At 51.7% G+C, this 16,173-nt stretch overlaps 6 protein-coding genes across 6 annotated transcripts; 3 read left to right on the top strand and 3 right to left on the bottom strand.

Annotated features, from left to right (window-relative positions):
* Nucleotides 1–186: 186 nt before the first annotated feature.
* Nucleotides 187–1,436, bottom strand: A1O5_12560 (uncharacterized protein; the record flags this gene model as incomplete). Its single annotated transcript, XM_007753129.1, has 2 exons — nt 187–1,285; nt 1,339–1,436. The coding sequence occupies 2 exons, from the start codon at nt 1,434–1,436 to the stop codon at nt 187–189; spliced, it is 1,197 nt and encodes a 398-aa protein (XP_007751319.1).
* A 554-nt stretch (nt 1,437–1,990) lies between these two features.
* A1O5_12559 (uncharacterized protein) lies at nt 1,991–3,693 on the top strand (the record flags this gene model as incomplete). The annotated part of the gene is made up of 3 exons (XM_007753128.1): nt 1,991–2,230; nt 2,290–2,375; nt 2,442–3,693. 3 exons carry the CDS (start codon nt 1,991–1,993, stop codon nt 3,691–3,693), a joined length of 1,578 nt encoding a protein of 525 aa, XP_007751318.1.
* Nucleotides 3,694–5,760: 2,067 nt separating this feature from the next.
* A1O5_12558 (uncharacterized protein) lies at nt 5,761–6,222 on the top strand (the record flags this gene model as incomplete). Its single annotated transcript, XM_007753127.1, has 1 exon — nt 5,761–6,222. The coding sequence occupies one exon, from the start codon at nt 5,761–5,763 to the stop codon at nt 6,220–6,222; it is 462 nt and encodes a 153-aa protein (XP_007751317.1).
* Nucleotides 6,223–8,401: 2,179 nt separating this feature from the next.
* Nucleotides 8,402–10,153, bottom strand: A1O5_12557 (uncharacterized protein; the record flags this gene model as incomplete). Its single annotated transcript, XM_007753126.1, has 2 exons — nt 8,402–9,733; nt 9,806–10,153. 2 exons carry the CDS (start codon nt 10,151–10,153, stop codon nt 8,402–8,404), a joined length of 1,680 nt encoding a protein of 559 aa, XP_007751316.1.
* Nucleotides 10,154–10,449: 296 nt separating this feature from the next.
* Nucleotides 10,450–14,130, top strand: A1O5_12556 (serine/threonine protein kinase; the record flags this gene model as incomplete). Its single annotated transcript, XM_007753125.1, has 3 exons — nt 10,450–10,723; nt 10,783–11,642; nt 11,698–14,130. The coding sequence occupies 3 exons, from the start codon at nt 10,450–10,452 to the stop codon at nt 14,128–14,130; spliced, it is 3,567 nt and encodes a 1,188-aa protein (XP_007751315.1).
* A 77-nt stretch (nt 14,131–14,207) lies between these two features.
* On the bottom strand, nt 14,208–15,794 carry A1O5_12555 (uncharacterized protein; the record flags this gene model as incomplete). The annotated part of the gene is made up of 3 exons (XM_007753124.1): nt 14,208–14,624; nt 14,673–15,551; nt 15,618–15,794. 3 exons carry the CDS (start codon nt 15,792–15,794, stop codon nt 14,208–14,210), a joined length of 1,473 nt encoding a protein of 490 aa, XP_007751314.1.
* Between the last annotated feature and the right edge of the window lie 379 nt (nt 15,795–16,173).

Here is a 16,173-nt window from a genome sequence, read left to right as displayed (position 1 = left end):
TGGGGTCCGAGATTTTGTTGTACATTTTTTTTTGCCCATGTCTTTTCTCATGTCGCTCGCCATGCATGCAGACCTTTGGGGTTCCCAGCCGTCTACTCTTTTTTTACCCCGACAACTGAGAGTGCAGTAGCTACCTAGCTAGGTAGGTAGGTGGAAGAGAACCCCCCCCACGGCCCTCCTTCTCGTTTACTCTGCCTTAGCCACCAGATCCCGAAGGATAGCGAGCAGACTCTGAATGCCCTTGATAGCGTTCTGGTCGGGGCCCTCACCAGGCGTCCAACGGGCGTGGGCAAAGTCGATGAGGCGCAGTTCGTGGACCTTAGGCGGGCGTGTATCCTCCTCGTCATCCTCCTCGTCCTCATCATCGTCTTGTAGCATGCCCTCACCTCCGTCCACTCCGTCCCGACCATCCTCCTCCTCTTCACCCGCAATGCTGATCTCCAGCGCTTCCGGGTCTCCTTCATACACCATCAACACACTCGCGCTGTACATTCTGCTCTCCTCGTTCTCGAGCACGTACTGGATGCTCTCCAACTCCCTGATGAACCGGCGGATAAGGAACTCTGCCCGCTGACGTTTGAACCGGACTCTCTTCGTCGCGGCGTCGCCGTTCTCCTTTCCCTGGATGATGCCGCCGAAGTACGTCGTGAAGGCATCGACGACGCTGTCTGCCGAAAACGATTGGCCGTAGTACTTGTTGTAGGATCTATACCCGTTCTTGACCTCGACATACTCTTTCTCCGTGGGCGGCACTTCGACTTCGGCGTCTTCTGCCCCTGCCCCTGCACCAGCCCACATCTTCATCCCAGCAAGACGGAAACCTAGACTCCCGCTCGTCGTCTTCGCCGTGACCTCGTCGAGCTTCCTTCTTTTTGCCAACGGAGCGTCGTCGTCCCACAGTCTGACGCCGAGCTTCACGTCCAATACGTTCGGGTGCTTGAACCCGGACACGACATTCTCCAACACAATCGCGAGACCCGTGGCGATTTTCTTGCCGCCTGAAGGTTTCCACGAAACCCGCCTCATAAGCCCCGGTGTGGTCCCTGTAACAGCCCCTTGTGCTGTGATCCCATCTACGTGTGGAGGGGCGACAACGCCATCTTGAGAGGACTCAAGCAGCGGGGCAACGGCGTCTTGGTCGTCGTGTTGCGAGAGGGAGCCAAGGAAGGTTGGCATGTGGGCCTGGAATAAGGGGTGGTCTTTGGCGGACTCGTAGAAGTCGATCTCGGCTTGGGTGCAGGGCTTGATGATGAGGGAGCCTGAGGCGTTGGAGCTGATGCCGTCGCTGTGCAGAGAAGCTGTCAGTTTTTATGTAGACATGGGAAAGACATTTCTTACTGTCCAGCAGCGGTGTGATCAAAGGCCACCAGCTCGGACTCTGAGAGTATTGCTGCCACCCTTTTACTCGCCTGCGCTGAGGTACTAGAGCTCCCCATTTCGCTAGGTATGCGTAGGGGGAGGGAACACAAGGGTTATACAAGAGTCGGCCACCTTCCAATTGCTAGAGCTGCGTACATTTATGTACCCAGGACTCAGTAGATCAATCCATTTGTGTGGGCACCGACAATTCTCGAAGGATTTCCGAGTAAAGGATTGCAGGGGGTGGGATTCCTGGCCCTCAAGCTGCCCGGCCGGATGCGGTCATGATTGGCGGAACATATTGTTAGTGGTAGTTGCACCAAAAGGCTTCTTTTCTGTTAATTCTTCAGCCTCGCCATCAACATCTGGAGGTCCGACGCTGGAAGTCGGGAAAGGCACTGTGAGAGCGTGGGGCGAATCATGCAACGTGTCACCTGAATTGCTGCACTGTGGCTTTCTGCAGAGATGATTGTTTGCTACTGCGACATTCAACTTCCCACGCGGCGGTAAATACTGCTTCACTTTTACCAAGATTCGCAGAGGTCAAAGTGAATGGCGAAAGTCTTTCTATAAAACATTCCATTTATCTGCAGCTCCGGTCAATCTCTCATCTTGCAAACTGTCCGCTGCCATGGACAACTCTGAAACGAAGGAACTTCCGTTGAGGCTTCGAGCCAACACGATCCCGTCAAATGGGACTCGGGATCCCACTCAACCCTCTCAAGAGCCTGATGCCGGCGACGGCGATGGAAACGGAGGAGATCAAGAGGTCCAAGAGGATCGCGATTACGGCGAGGTCACCCACGTCCCCCCAGTTGAGGTGAAAAAGAAGAAAAAGAGGAGTAAGAGGCCAGCGAGTCAGCGCGGGTTGGTAAGGCTCCGATTTGACACCAAGCAGGGAGGCAACATTTGTGCTGACGACCATTGAAGGGCAAACCTTCTGGCTTCGAAGATTACTTCGCCGACGCCCCCTTGACACCAGAACAACATGCTGAAGAGCAAGAAATTTATCATCCGTAAGGCGCATCCATATCTTTCAAAGCACAGAGATCCTCAGATCTTCTAATCATCCACTTCGATAGCCGTCTTCCCTTTGTGGACAGAGTCGCTACCGCCATTGCTCGCTTCGAAAGGAGCCGTAAACTCACCCCACAGCGCCGTGATGCCCTTTACAAGTATCTCATGTACGGTGGCTTGACAGTACGGCCAAACATCGGCCAAGGGGGCCTAGACACCGAGGGCATGGACAAGACCCAAATCGCCCTTGCACTCTCACAGGTTTGGATCAGTGAGGACAAGCGAAACTTGGGCACTGAGACCAGTGTCTATGAGGTCGACTTCCTCGGCTGCGCAAAGGGCTTCTTGAGCCGACGTGCGAAGGACATCTTCGGCCTCGACACTGAAGACGAAGTCAATATGGTTTGCACCACTTTGGAGAGATTCATGGATTATCTCCTACAGCATGACGTCTGCCCCGAGTACAAAGAGGATGTGCTCGCAGCGCGTGAGCTGTGCCGCAAAGCAGGACCCGAGCTCTGGGATATGGCCGAGGCGACACGCCGCCTGCCGGGTGAGTTCAACATTGCCTGCTCAACTCTGTTCGATGGCAGCTATTCGCGCGACTACGACGGAGAAACGTGGTGGGGGAATTCCGATGGCGAAGAAGCCGTCTTTGTGGGCTTGAAACCAGACGAAGCACAACAGATCGTGAAGTTCGGAGTCGCTGGTGCCGCCACTGAGAAAGTCTACACCGCATTCCTTGCGGGTGTGCAGCAAAAGGCGCCGAAGATGATGGACGTCGTCAAGATAGAGGAGCGTACCGGCTTCGAAATCACACGCATCGAGCCTCCCACAAAGGCATGTAAACAGATCTACACGAGCCACTCGCAGCACTTTCGCCCCGTCGGCTGCGTCTACGCCAAACCATGGAAGAATCCTGACGCTCTACCCGAAGATCTCACTCCGGCTGAGAAAGAAGCATTGTCCCCGCCATCGGTTCAAGCTGCGGAGACGGAGTACGTCTTTTTCATCGAATCGATCCTCCAGTCCTGCCTGCGCGTAGGCACCAAGGTCGAAGCCACCGTCCGAACACTGGGATGCGGAATCACCTTTTTCGATGAGGTGCTGAACGTGTACCCCTCGTTCGACGAGTTTCTGGTCAACGAGATGATGGTAGGGTGGAAGTCGCCAAGGCCAGTGAAGGGCGCGCTGGATTATGTTTCTGGGGATGACAGTGACGGTGGTGAGGACGACGGCGGCGGTGAGGAGGGCGGTGATGGTGAAGTCGGGAAGAATATGGCATCTCCAGCAGACGAAGAGGAGCAGTCGAAGTGACGGGGGAACAGGTCGACGGCAACAGGGCACATTCCTTTGATAGGAAATTGTGGACGACAAGAAATCAGGGCTGAGAAAACCGATGGTCCTTCCCCGTCCCTCAGCATGAGCGATAAACACCCAGTGTTCAAGTATAACCGGTCCCAACGTGAAATCTCCTAGGCTAGATTGGAAATCAGCAGTCCAGCCCAACTCGATCCAACGCAGTGCGCCGTCCATCTCAGCTCAGGTGGATTCATGTCAAATTCCCAACTATCTACCCAACCAGCCACCACACGAAGCCTATCTCCCAAACGATCCCAAATTTATATGTATGTACGAATCTCTAGTCTCTAGATCCCCAGATCTCCAGATCCATCAGCACCCCGGAGACAAGCCAGCTTTGCTTTGGGGGGGGGGGGGTTCTACCATTCAACAAGCACGTAGCTTTTCCTTCCTCCCTAGATATTTAATTCCATAGCGCAGCAATTACACAGTATGATGTACCTAGGTATTCACGCCAAAGGAGCCAGATTGGGCTCCCCGCTCAGGGAGGCTCAGGGAGATTCTCAGCCACGCTCTCCTCAGCCAGTGACCATCTAGAGACCCTCTGCTCTTGGAACTACACCGCATACGATTCGAGCGAAAGGATTTCCTTAATCAGTCTCCTGCATTCTCATCCCTGGCAATAGATGGCGAGACTAGAGAATATACATTAATGTAACTTACCGGGAATGACTCGATCACAGCGTGTGCAATGCCGCAAACGGCATAGTACTGTACCGCTACTACTTCATAACATACCTTGGCTCAAGTTCCTGGATGCGTTGGCATTGATCGGTACTTATTCTCCTTTTCAGCATAAGCTCGAGTACTCATTCCGATTGCCAAGTGGATGATACCTCCACCAATATGGCCACCACTGAATCAGCAGACGTGCCCAGCGAGGGCCACCTGAAACGCTCAGTGGATATTCCAGACATCGTTCAATCGATTTTGACAGGTCCCATACCCAACGAGTTTTGCGCAGCGACTACTCCAACAGTGTAATCGATATACTGCTATATCCGTGCTGTGATTCCTGAAAGGTATCCTCTAGAGTCGCTATCGGCCGCCGAAAAGCTTTTCTCATCGTCAATAAATGAAGCATTGCAAGGTTGTCTCAATATTGTCATCCTACTCTGCTCGAACAACCTTTTAAGCGATCAACAAACCTACCAAGCAGCGAGCATAGCTTACGCTAGCGGAGCTCGCTCTCTTCTTCTGTATACATTCTCAATACCCACTCTTACGGTTGCAGAATTTGCAAGGAAATCTAAATATTATTAAACTTCTTCAAGCAGGGGCCGATGTTAACGCCTCTCCAGCAACACACTCAGAAAGGACCTGGCCGTCGAGTATGGGAACATCAGAATAGTCGAAACCATATTAGATATTATAGCCTCAGTTTCTAACCTCCTGGCACCTAAATACGGACGTACCCTGCTATAAACAGCTGTATCTCGCGGGTATATTGGTATGATCCTCCTCCTTCTGGACAACGTGATGTCCTATGAAGCCGATATCAACTTGCTCTTTTTGGAAACTGCGATTGAACCAGCTGCAGAATATGGTCGGCTTCACATGGTTCACTTGCTCTGGAGTGTGTACAAAGACGTCCATGGAGCTGGCGCACGATTGAGACTGCACGAACTCTCGCATTGCGTAACGGCCATTACGCTGTGGCAAAATTCCTTATTGCAGATCATATGGACGAGCGTTTAGAATAATCGAACTTGAAGGAGAACCTGTGCTTCCAGTTTGTGGGAACAAGTCGAGAGAACCCTCAGAAATCCAATGTCTGCCTCGCCTGCGGGTACAGCCAATGGCGCGGATCTTGTGCCGGGCGGGAATGTGGCTGAACCACTTATTACTGCACGGCTCTCGAGAACATGGAGCTGCGCCCACCAACCCCCACGTTGGCACTATGCCACCTGCTTTCTTTCAGCCTGATGCTGGGCAAACTTTTCTACTCCATGGTTTGATCTTCCAGCATGGAGCTCGGAAAACTTCTTCTGGAGGTCTCGACGACAATTTAAGATAACAATCATGTCTGTGGTGGGACTATCGCCCTCTGATCTCGTCAATGGACTGCGGGCGGCGAAGACAATCCTCGAGGCAGTCAAGGAAGAGGGTGGATCCAAGGAGAAAATTGTCACCGCGTTGATGAGCATCGAACATGACCTCGAAGCCATCAAAAATCTCGAGGGCGTCTTAGATACAGTGCCAGATGAATTATCAGCAACGACAGTGGACATTCGCAATCGAGTGAGGAGCCTGCGCGAATTTCAAGAAAATCGACGAGCTCGACTTTTGAAGCATAAGAATGCTTTGGTCAGCGGTACCACCTTCAAGGCAAAAGCGAAAAGTGCCTATACACAGGTTGTATGGCCATTCAGTGGCGAGAAGGATTTCCAAGAATCATGTACACGCACCGCAGCCGCTCTCGATGCAACGCATCTAGATGCCATTATGTCAGGCACCATCACTCCTCATAAGACGCTGTGCTGATCATCGAATGGATAGCCTAACAGGAAATCGCACCCAGGCAGAGGTCGCGAAGGTCAACCGACTTCTATCCTGGAAGCTAGACCTCATCGATGAGAGCATTCAAGCCGGACGGTTGAAATCCTCCGTAGACGCCCAACAAATCCAGGATTCCATTGCCCAGTCACACAATGATCTTTCGAGCTTAATTCAAGACATGCAAATTGCTCTCAAACAAAGCCCGGGCCATCAGCAACAAGCCGCCGCATCCCGATCGCCAAAATGTCTTGAGCTGAGTCGTAAAACACCTCGTCTGGATACACATATCAAGACTTATGGACCGATTCCCTTGGCGAAGGAACTATCACGACCCATTTCCGAGCAATTTTGGGCGTTACCGGAACAAGTGATGGCACCAATCTTGCTTGCGGCTCTATGCTGTCTCACCACACGACAACGGGTGGAGAATATGCTTCGAGATTTTGTTACTCTCGCACAGACAGATCCAGTATCCGCGACTCTGCTTGCTTGTATCGTCGTGGTATTTTCGCGCATGACCGTTCGACTATGTCGCCCGCTCTCCATCTTAGGAGCTGACCACGTCACTTTCGATGATGCCTTTGGATCCTCGCTGACTTTGCCCTTCTCAGTATGCGAATACCCAACCACATTTGCCAAATTTCTCACAACCCATTTCTGGAATCACCCATCCCGCTCGTACATCCTTGACGGTCTTTATCACCTCAACATGAACGACAGTCGTGGCCAGCTCGTGACAACCCAAACATGGAGTATGTCAGTGAAGCCAAACGCAAAACTCACGATGTCCATACTCTTCGAGTTGACGGAGAAGAGGTGTATCCGGTGCACGAAGGATCTTGTCTTTCACGGAAATGACCTTTTCTGGTACATTGCTTGATCTGGTCCGGTCAAACAACGATACTGACGTTCAACAGTACAACATGCTGTCTCTGGTATACATTGTACCCGGAAGATTCTGCCACTCAAAGCGAATCGGAAGACCAAGCAAAAGAAAAGAGGACACAAAGCGACGATGAGATTTCATTAATGGATGAGGTGACGAGAATCGTTCGGAATCTGCATGCTTTCTCTCCAGAACCCAACGCAGACGAGGTCAACGGCCAGTCGAAAACAGGGACAGAAGCAGTCCCAACCACGAACCCATCTTTGAAGTCCTCTGGCCGAGTGGCAGTCTGGTTCTGTTGCCACTGTAGAAATGGGCCAATGAGCGTATATCTTAACGCGCACTGTTCGGCATGCGCCACCAAAAAGTGTGACAACTGTGTGTTGGAGTATTGAAGTTGTATAATGTAGCAAGACTCCTTTATCCAGCTTTTGGATAACCGCAACGCCAGAGTCTTCAAGATGACAATCCTTTCTGGACCAAGATAAGCTTGTCGCCTCTTGTAGAAGTCACCTCGCCATGGGCACTTAAAGCTGCAACACTCTCGTGGCCTGGAGTCCGCCACATGCAAGACACGGAGAAAGGGTGTTCTGGATCGCCCCCCTTATTCGAATCGTTCGAACTTATCGTGCAGATCGAGTCATCGGCATTCACGAGCACGGGCTTCGACTGATATTTGCCCAGAATATAGCAGATGGAAAATATCAGCTCTTTGAACTGAATTGCTGCTGTTGCCGCATCATCAGATGTTGAAAACGACGCGCGGTGTGAGACGCTCCATCCACTGGGTGCTGTTGCTTGGACCATTGTCGGTGAACTTCCTGCTATACAGATGAGAGCGAGAACTCACGGCCTTGCCAATCTCGGTCTCAACTTCTTGCAATGGCTCGTCACCTTTGTCTTTCTGTGCATGTTCAATGCAGATTCTGGTAATCCTGGTGGGAAAGTCGGGCTTGTCTTTGGTTGGACGACCCTCATTGGATTTGCGGGAGTTTAGATTTTCCTACCAGAGACCAAGAACAAAACAGGTACAGAGCTCAATATCCTCTTTGAAAATGGTGTCAAACCCCAGGAAGTCTTCCGGCACCAACATTGACGAACTATACCCCAGGGGAAACAGTGAAGAGCAAAAGGGACTATGATAAGCGAGATACTCTGACTGAAGGCCGATGTGGAACTACAAAGCAGAGACATTATAAGAAAGAATGGGATAGGGGGTTTAAGTCTAGCCAGCGCCGTTGACGGAGAAAGAGAGTGTAAGTGACAAACTTTATATGATCAAACGGCAAGCCTCGCAAGCTCCCTGACAACCTCCCAGTAGAACCCTTTCTGCGACCCCGTGTCATTCGTATTTACGTCTGCAAGCTCCCCAGTCAAACAGCTTCGCACTGCTTCCATATATATTTTCCCAGTCTTCGCTCCAAGATTTGTGACGTAAAAATTGGTTAGATCTTCCTTGAAGGCATCTAGGCTTTGACCCTCGGTGTGAAACTCAGAGATTGGCCTCCAGAAGCCGATCTCGAGGAGCACAATGCCTAGTGAGTATATGTCGAAGGCTCTGCAGTATCGATCCCTAGACGCGGTTATTGATTTTGGATGGCGATAGAGTTTGTGCACCTCCAATGCCGACACGACGAGGTCGGTCTCGGCAAAAGGGTTGTCTTGCCTGGAGTATTCAAAGCCTAGAACAAGTGGGTCTCTCAGTGATGGGGGTGACTCGTCATTGTTAAGTGGTGAACCCTGTATGAAAATGATGTTGTCTGAGCGGATGCCCTTGTGCAGCCATCCCGAAGTATGAAGAAGGCACAGCGAGAGTGAGAGGTCGAGTGCCAGACGGAAACGATCTCCTAGGAAAGGGACAGATTTGCTGGTGAGGAGCAGGTCGTGCAACGATAGGAACGGCGGCGTGGCTTGCGGTGCTGAGCTTCCTGTATACTCAAAGAGCAGTCCGACACGTGGATGCCAGTCGTCACAGAAGTACCCTAGGCAGTTTGGTACGCGGAGGGCCTCCGGTTTGCACGAGAGGTGCAGCAACCGAGCCAGAGCGTCAAGCCTGTTCAATTGGGACAAGCGAATATGGTCTGCAGCGTCGCGATCGAAGTGCTTCCACTCCACGATAACTAGATTGTGTTCATTGCCAACGGTCTGCCTGGCTAAAGCTCTATCGAGGAGGCCAGACGTTGCATTGGGAGGCTGGCAAAGAGCGATGCTGTCGCCAGATACTCGTAGTTCCGAGGAGGTATCGGCCGAGTTCGACATGACGAGGTGTCTTCGCAGTGCGCTGGCTTGGGAGAGAGCTTCGTACGGAGTGGAGGCGGCAGCAGCCTCGAGACCAAGTAATTCGTTGACGTTGGAAGTTGTGACCAATTCAGCACTCAGTCCTTGCCGCAGTGCTCGGCGTTCCGCAGCCGCGAGAAGGTGATAGAGTCCGTCATTATAGTCGGTGAGATCTTTGATCACGGTCTCAAACTTGCCTTTGTCGGCTGCGACCCAGCGGAACTTCTTCAAGATATTGCTGTTTTGGCTCCGCTCGCGCCGCAGCGCCTGGTCCTGCTGCAGAAAGGCGTTGAACTCTTCTGCAATTACATCCTCGACTCGTCCTTGGATGCGCTACAGAAATGTCAGCAGACTCCCTTGGCCCGTTTCTCATTGAGCTCGGTAAGGGGGTGGGCGGGCGCGCACCTGAACAACGAAGGTGGGATCCTCCGTAACGAGAGATAGACCATATCGATTTTGGAGCACTTTGTAGTCGGCGATGAGATCAGAAATGCGGAACAGAGTCTCTGTGATGATCTTGTAGTCGTCTGGATCCCCTGGCCTCTGTCTCTGCTGTCTCGATTCATCCAAAATTCCCCATTCCTTAGCCCACATGTGGAGTCGCGTTTGTTGAATCCTGAATTTCCACAAAAGTGTCTGCGATCCCTCCCCTATTTGTCTTGCCTGGGTGAAGGTTTCGTATCCTCGCAAACATGTCTGTAGTAGCAAGACGATGAAAGGCGCGGTGCTCAACCCCAGCTCTGCCCCTGACATTTTGATCCGGGGACTGAACTGAGCAGAGTGGGTGAAGAGGGCCGCGGCACCCAATCTCTACTCAAGTCACCACCATTTTTGCTGCCTGAGTCCCTGGTGCCTAGCATACGCTAGGCGAAATTTGAAGACAAGCCATGGCGCTGGAGGCTGCCTGTGGCGGTCTTGGTCCTGGTTGACACAGGCCTCACCTGCCCGAGACGATAAGGCTGGAACCTGAGCTCCTCCACGATTTAAGACGACAATGCGAGGCCGCGGGATGAGCTCTTCCACAATTGAATGCCACGACGACAGTCTGTATGAATCGCGGAAACAAGGTCGCACGGTCCGAGCTGGTGCGGCCGGCAAGGCTGCCGTCAACAAAGTCTTCCTCCGAACATTCGAATATTGCCGCAAAAGAACAGCCTGACGACGAATTCAATCTCCTTATTCTGTTTGAATACCTCTCGTCGTCCTTCGGACGGAGGTCCCCATCCGATACGCTCAAAGTCCGACGCAAGGCCTCTGGGCCACGGTCAGGAATGGCAGAATTTACGTGGTCAGGCGAATGGCTACTGGCTCCGCCGACGAGATGTACGAGGCTGATTTTTTTCGGCCATCAATAGCTCAAAAGTCTCTCAGGTCTTTTTCAGGCAGCAGGGCACACGAAGTCACGTCTCGTTGGAGGGCATTGATTCAAGAACTGAGAATCCTTCGGCATCAACCACTGACTAGGCATCCCAACTTCCCTAAAATCATTGATATCGCTTGGGAACCCGATGCTATGGACTTGCAACGAGCCCTTCCAACAATTGCAACTGAATTTGCTGCCTGGGGCACGCTCGACTCGTTTTTCCTCACACTTCCCGAGCACGATTGGCCCATGAAGAGCAGACTCCTTCTCGACGTCGTCGAGGGTGTGTCGGCGTTACATTCTTGCAAGATTGTCCACGGTGACATCAAGATGGAGAATATCTTGGTCTTTGCTTATGAGGGGGATCCAAAGTTTCCAACCATTGCCAAACTATCAGACTTTGGTTTCTGCGTGGATGTGTCCGAGAGTGCTGAACATCAGAACTTAATCGGATACACAACTTTATGGGCTGCCCCTGAAGCATCCCAGTCCCTGGAGAAAGAATGCCTGTATCTGACAGATGTGTATTCACTGGGCTTCATTGTTTGGAGTATCTGCCTAGGCGGACGGAAACCATCCGACGAGGTCCTCGCGACGACCATGGATCAAGAAGAGAAGGAGCGTGCCTGGACTAGCCTGAAGGAGTCTGACGAGATGGTGGCTGTTGCCAAAGCGAGCCTCGCGCAGCGGTCCCTCACCATGCCGATGAATATTTGGCAAGCTACTCAGTACTTGGATTGGACTTTGCGGCATTCTCCCAACTCACGCCAGCTAAATATGGTTCTTTCCATGCTAAGGCTGAAAAGCTATAAACGGCGGGCGGAAGAGATACCGTGTGAAGACACCTATCACCCCCTCACTCCACTCAAAGGAAACCTGGTATGCCACGAGCTCACGAGGAGATATGTCCCAAGACTGATTTACCTATTCACAGGGCCTCATTAGCAAGTTCTTCTGGGAGAGCACCTGGACGATCTCTAGCGTTCGCCAACAAATCAGCAATGATCTCGTGGCCATGGCAGCGAGATTGGATACCTCCCCTTCCAACTCAATGGGTTCGCGAGCCGCTTCTAATCATACTTCTCGATACCCCGTGGAGACGAGTCCGAAAGCAGCTACTGCTCTCATGAATCTCGCATACAAATATATGTCCTCGAGGAATTCTGAAAGATCATTCGAAAAAGCCATGCATTATCTCAACTTGGCCGCGCAAAGTCAGTTGGAATTAGCACAATGGGTATGCCTGCGACTCAAAACATCCCCTTTAGTCGACATCACTCCCGAGCAAGAGCTCGAATGGAGCAAGAAAGCTGTCCAGGTAGGATTGAGGCCGATCAGGGTTGATCTTGCTACTTTTGATCCTGAGGCCACTCAATCCTGTCATGAAGCCTACCAACGATCCTTCTGGGCGCTCGCCTATGGTGTCACTGACGATGCCATTTCTGCGATTACCCAGATGGAGGAGAACGTCGCGCGGACGTCACAGTGCGTCAGTCAAATTTTGGATTCTTTTCCGTCATTACCGTTCGGAAATACACCCCTTCACGTCGCTGCTCTTGTCGGCAAACTTGGATCGCTCGTGGTCATAGCCAAGTCTCAAGTGTTCGCTGTTAACGCCACTAACCATCGCGGCGAGACCCCATTGTTCCTTGCGTGTCATTGCGGACATGCTGCAGCCGTCGACTTTCTTCTCTCCCTTGGGGGAAATGCTGGGATACCAAACAATTATGGAGCCTCTTGTCTTCACTGGCTTGATGCATTTGAAGAACAGGATATTACCAGGATAGCCCAGTCCTTGGTTCGACATGGTAATGATCCCAATCAACCAGCACAGCAAGACCATTCTTTCTTCGGGGACAAGTTCAAACTCTTCAACAATCACACTATCGCTGGAACCCCTCTCCACCGCCAAGTCGTCGGCGGAAGCATCACAACTATCAAAGCCTTGCTCAATCTTGGTAGTAAGCCGGACTTCATTGTCAATGGCTGGACCCCTACCGATCGGGCTGCTCAATTTCATCGATCAGAAATCGTTGAGATTCTACTCGACAAGGCTCCTTCTTTTGATCTCAATTCACCCACCTCGAAAAGCGGGCTGGTACCTCTTCACCGTGCAATAATGGGGGTCGACCCGTTTTTGGCGATCTATAACCATTCAGGGAATCACGAAGACGCCCTCAAGGCTACTCTTCACCTCCTTGGAGCCCGAGGCACGCGGCCATCAGAATTGAAAGTCAATCCGATACTGTATGCGGTGTCCAAGGGAGCGCGCTCTGCATTAGAATTTCTCATTGAGCATCAAAATAAGAGTATGAGAGAAAACTGTTATGGCGTCGTCTTGGGGCGACAACCGAGACTGCTAAAGGGACGCGGCAATACATTATTAGGCAGGATTTTCCGAGGGTCTGATCGAGCAATCGAGTCTCGTCCGCAGTCTGGACAAGCGATTATTAGAGGGCGGCAGGTAAAAGGAGATCCTTTCACCTACAATGCCGTCCTTGAAGCTGTGAAATGCGAGGATGAAGAGATGTTGAGAACATTGCTTCGGAACGGAGCAGACCCGCTATCACTACTTCATTTCAAAACGCATACCCGCTTTACCGCCTTGCACCTCTGTACAATGCATATGCATGGTGGCACACAGATCGCCCAGTTACTCATCGACCATGGAGTCGACGTCAATCAGTCTGCCTCAACCATCAGCAGCGATACCCCTCTTTGCTATGCATTGCAGGGGAATCAATTCCACCTCGCAAGCCTCTTCCTCGACAACAGAGCTTCATTGACTGTTTGCGAAAAAGAAGCTGAACGAGGTAATGTGATGGGAGAACTCATGTACTGCATCCCCGGCCGCTCCGTTTTCAACGCGATACAATTCTTAGCACAGCATCCCAAAACCAGGTCTGAAATGCCGCTCTACATCCACGACGGTTACAAGACCACCGTCTTTCACATGGTTTGCGGCTTGAGTGAGCTACGAAGGAGAAAATGGCCGGCGGCTGATTTCTTCCCGGTATTCGTATTACTGCGCAAAATCTACCCCGAGAGATCCTTCCTCGACGCCGCTGACATTAGCGGATTCACACCGTTGCATTATGCCATATATCATGCATTCCCAGAAGCAGTACAAGCGCTGCTGGAAGCTGGAGCGGATCCCTTCTCACAGAGCAAGCCAGACCTATCGAACCCTCTCATTGATTCCGAATGGATATCCAAGCCTGGTGCCGAGTATGGGATTTCGATCTTGGAACTGGTGAAAAGCGAAGGCTTCATCAAGATTCAAGCTGGCATCAACGACGCGGATCGTCATGACTTCATAGAGAGACGAAGAAGGATCAAGGAATTGGTCAGTCCATATATTTCTTGAGGAAGGAGATTCTACTATAAATATATGACGATCGCCTCTCTCGCATCTAAGTCTTCCACGCAAAGAATTTCCACAATTCATGAAATGACAACCAAGGCACCTACACAATGAGACAGCCTGACAGCGCAGCCAAGGCACTGGCCTTCAACTCTTTTGACTGCCATAATCGAGTTCTGCACAACAAACTCCAAAGCCTCGTTTCTGGCCGCTTGGTCGGGCGTCAATGCCACTGTAAGACTTTTGTCATCCTCAGTCGCCGCCGCGAGGTCAGTGACGGAGTTGGCAAGTGTGACTCGGGCACCGAGTTGGGGCGGCGATTGATGTTCACAAGGTGTGCCCACAGCTACATGACTAGGGAGTCGTCCTTCGATCGGCATGGGAGGCTTTTCGAGGTACTGCCATTGGTACCCAATGGCATTGGGAGCCGAAGACTCCTTTTCGAATGATTCCGACGGCAAATTTTCAGTGACAGCTCCCTGAGGAACTTCTTGCGGCTACACTATGTTAGGACGTGAGTGGTTGAGAAGGGTTAGATGACTCACTTGCTGTGCATCAAGACTGCCAGGAATCAAGACCTTTTCTTTCTGCAGATACGCACTTTGCCGAACCCTCCATTTACTACGCGGATTCTCAGGGTTTCCTACCAGCTTGCCAGCCAGAGCAATCAGCCGTTCGCGCATCTTGTCGAGGTCCTCCAGGTCATTGCACTCGATGGCTGCGAAGATGAGGACCATGGTTGTATAGATTGTCTGAGCATAAGCACGGGAATATTGGCGAAGCCATGGCCACCCACCCTCAACCAGAAGGTTATTGAAGCGGTCCCAGGTGAAGAGACCTGAGAAAGTGGCTATGCCTGCGACTGCGACCAGGTTAAGCTTGTCAGCTGGATGAGTCAAGCTGTGTAGCTCCGCCCCAAAGCCACCGGTGATGTTCGGAACTCCACGTGAAGACAAAACCGGAAATAAGTGTCCACGGGGGTATATCTTTTTCATGACAGCCTTCGCATCCTCTCGGTCCATCAGACCCGACTTGACGAGGAGGTCGACTCTGACTGACGGCGAGAAGTACTTGTATGGCTGAGAGAGCAGCTCTCCCCACGACTGATTCGCACTGCCGGAGCTTCCCCGGAAATACACCCAGACGTCCTCGACGCGAGAACTGATCTCTTTGTCGTTGGCCGAATGGATCGGATAGGTGCTCTTTTCGCCGTGGTAGTAAGGCCGCGAGGTACGTGAGAGGAATGTGTCTGCGCAGGCGTTGGCAAGGGAATTTTTGGCCTTGTTCCACCCATGCATTTCTACCCTCATGTGTCGGATGAGATAAGTTTCCAATGGACTGTCGCTATAGTAGATCCTGTTGTTCTTCGCCGATTGCCACACGTTGCCCTTTTTGCGAAAGCGTCGATTTGCTCGAACGATTCCCTGCCTGATACGATCTCAAAGTCAGTTCGCAGGCTCCCCAGACCAACCAGCAATAACAGCACCTACGTCTGGGCTCCATAGAATTAGATGAGCTTTCGCAATGATGGTCACTGGCTTGAAATCGACTTCCCAAGTCTCCGGTACGAGTGGGTCGGAAGCGACCAGTTTGTCTGCAATGTTTCGTAGGACAGCGAGCGGTACATCGAGGTTGGTGAAGTTTCCTGATACTGATTGGGCCGTCATTGTGCAGGTGTATTGTGCTGGAGAGGGGCGAGGTCGAGAATGTGGACATCCGGGCCATGTTGGGCTCCTTTATCTTCCTGGACAATGTTCAGGCCGAGCGCTCCAGCCTCGTCGGCGACGAAAAGTTGCGCCTGCGCATATATAAATCGTCTCCTTGTTGCAGAATACCACGACATTATTGACACTCGCGACCGCCACAGTCCTCTAGATCTCGTGAAGCGATATCATGTCCTTCAGGGTGGGATATTGGTGCAAACCTCGAAAAGAGGCTGATGGGCGAGCCAGACTCTCTTTCGCTGATGATATCGTATTAAGGGAAATGTGGAAATTCGCCAAGCTCGCCACGTTCGTTGGAGGGCTGGAAGGCGTGAAAAGGGGC

Source organism: Cladophialophora psammophila (assembly GCF_000585535.1).
Source record: "Cladophialophora psammophila CBS 110553 chromosome Unknown aczJe-supercont1.35, whole genome shotgun sequence".
In the NCBI taxonomy this organism is placed as follows: Eukaryota; Fungi; Ascomycota; class Eurotiomycetes; order Chaetothyriales; family Herpotrichiellaceae; genus Cladophialophora; species Cladophialophora psammophila.
This window is presented reverse-complemented; position numbering and strand designations above follow the sequence as displayed.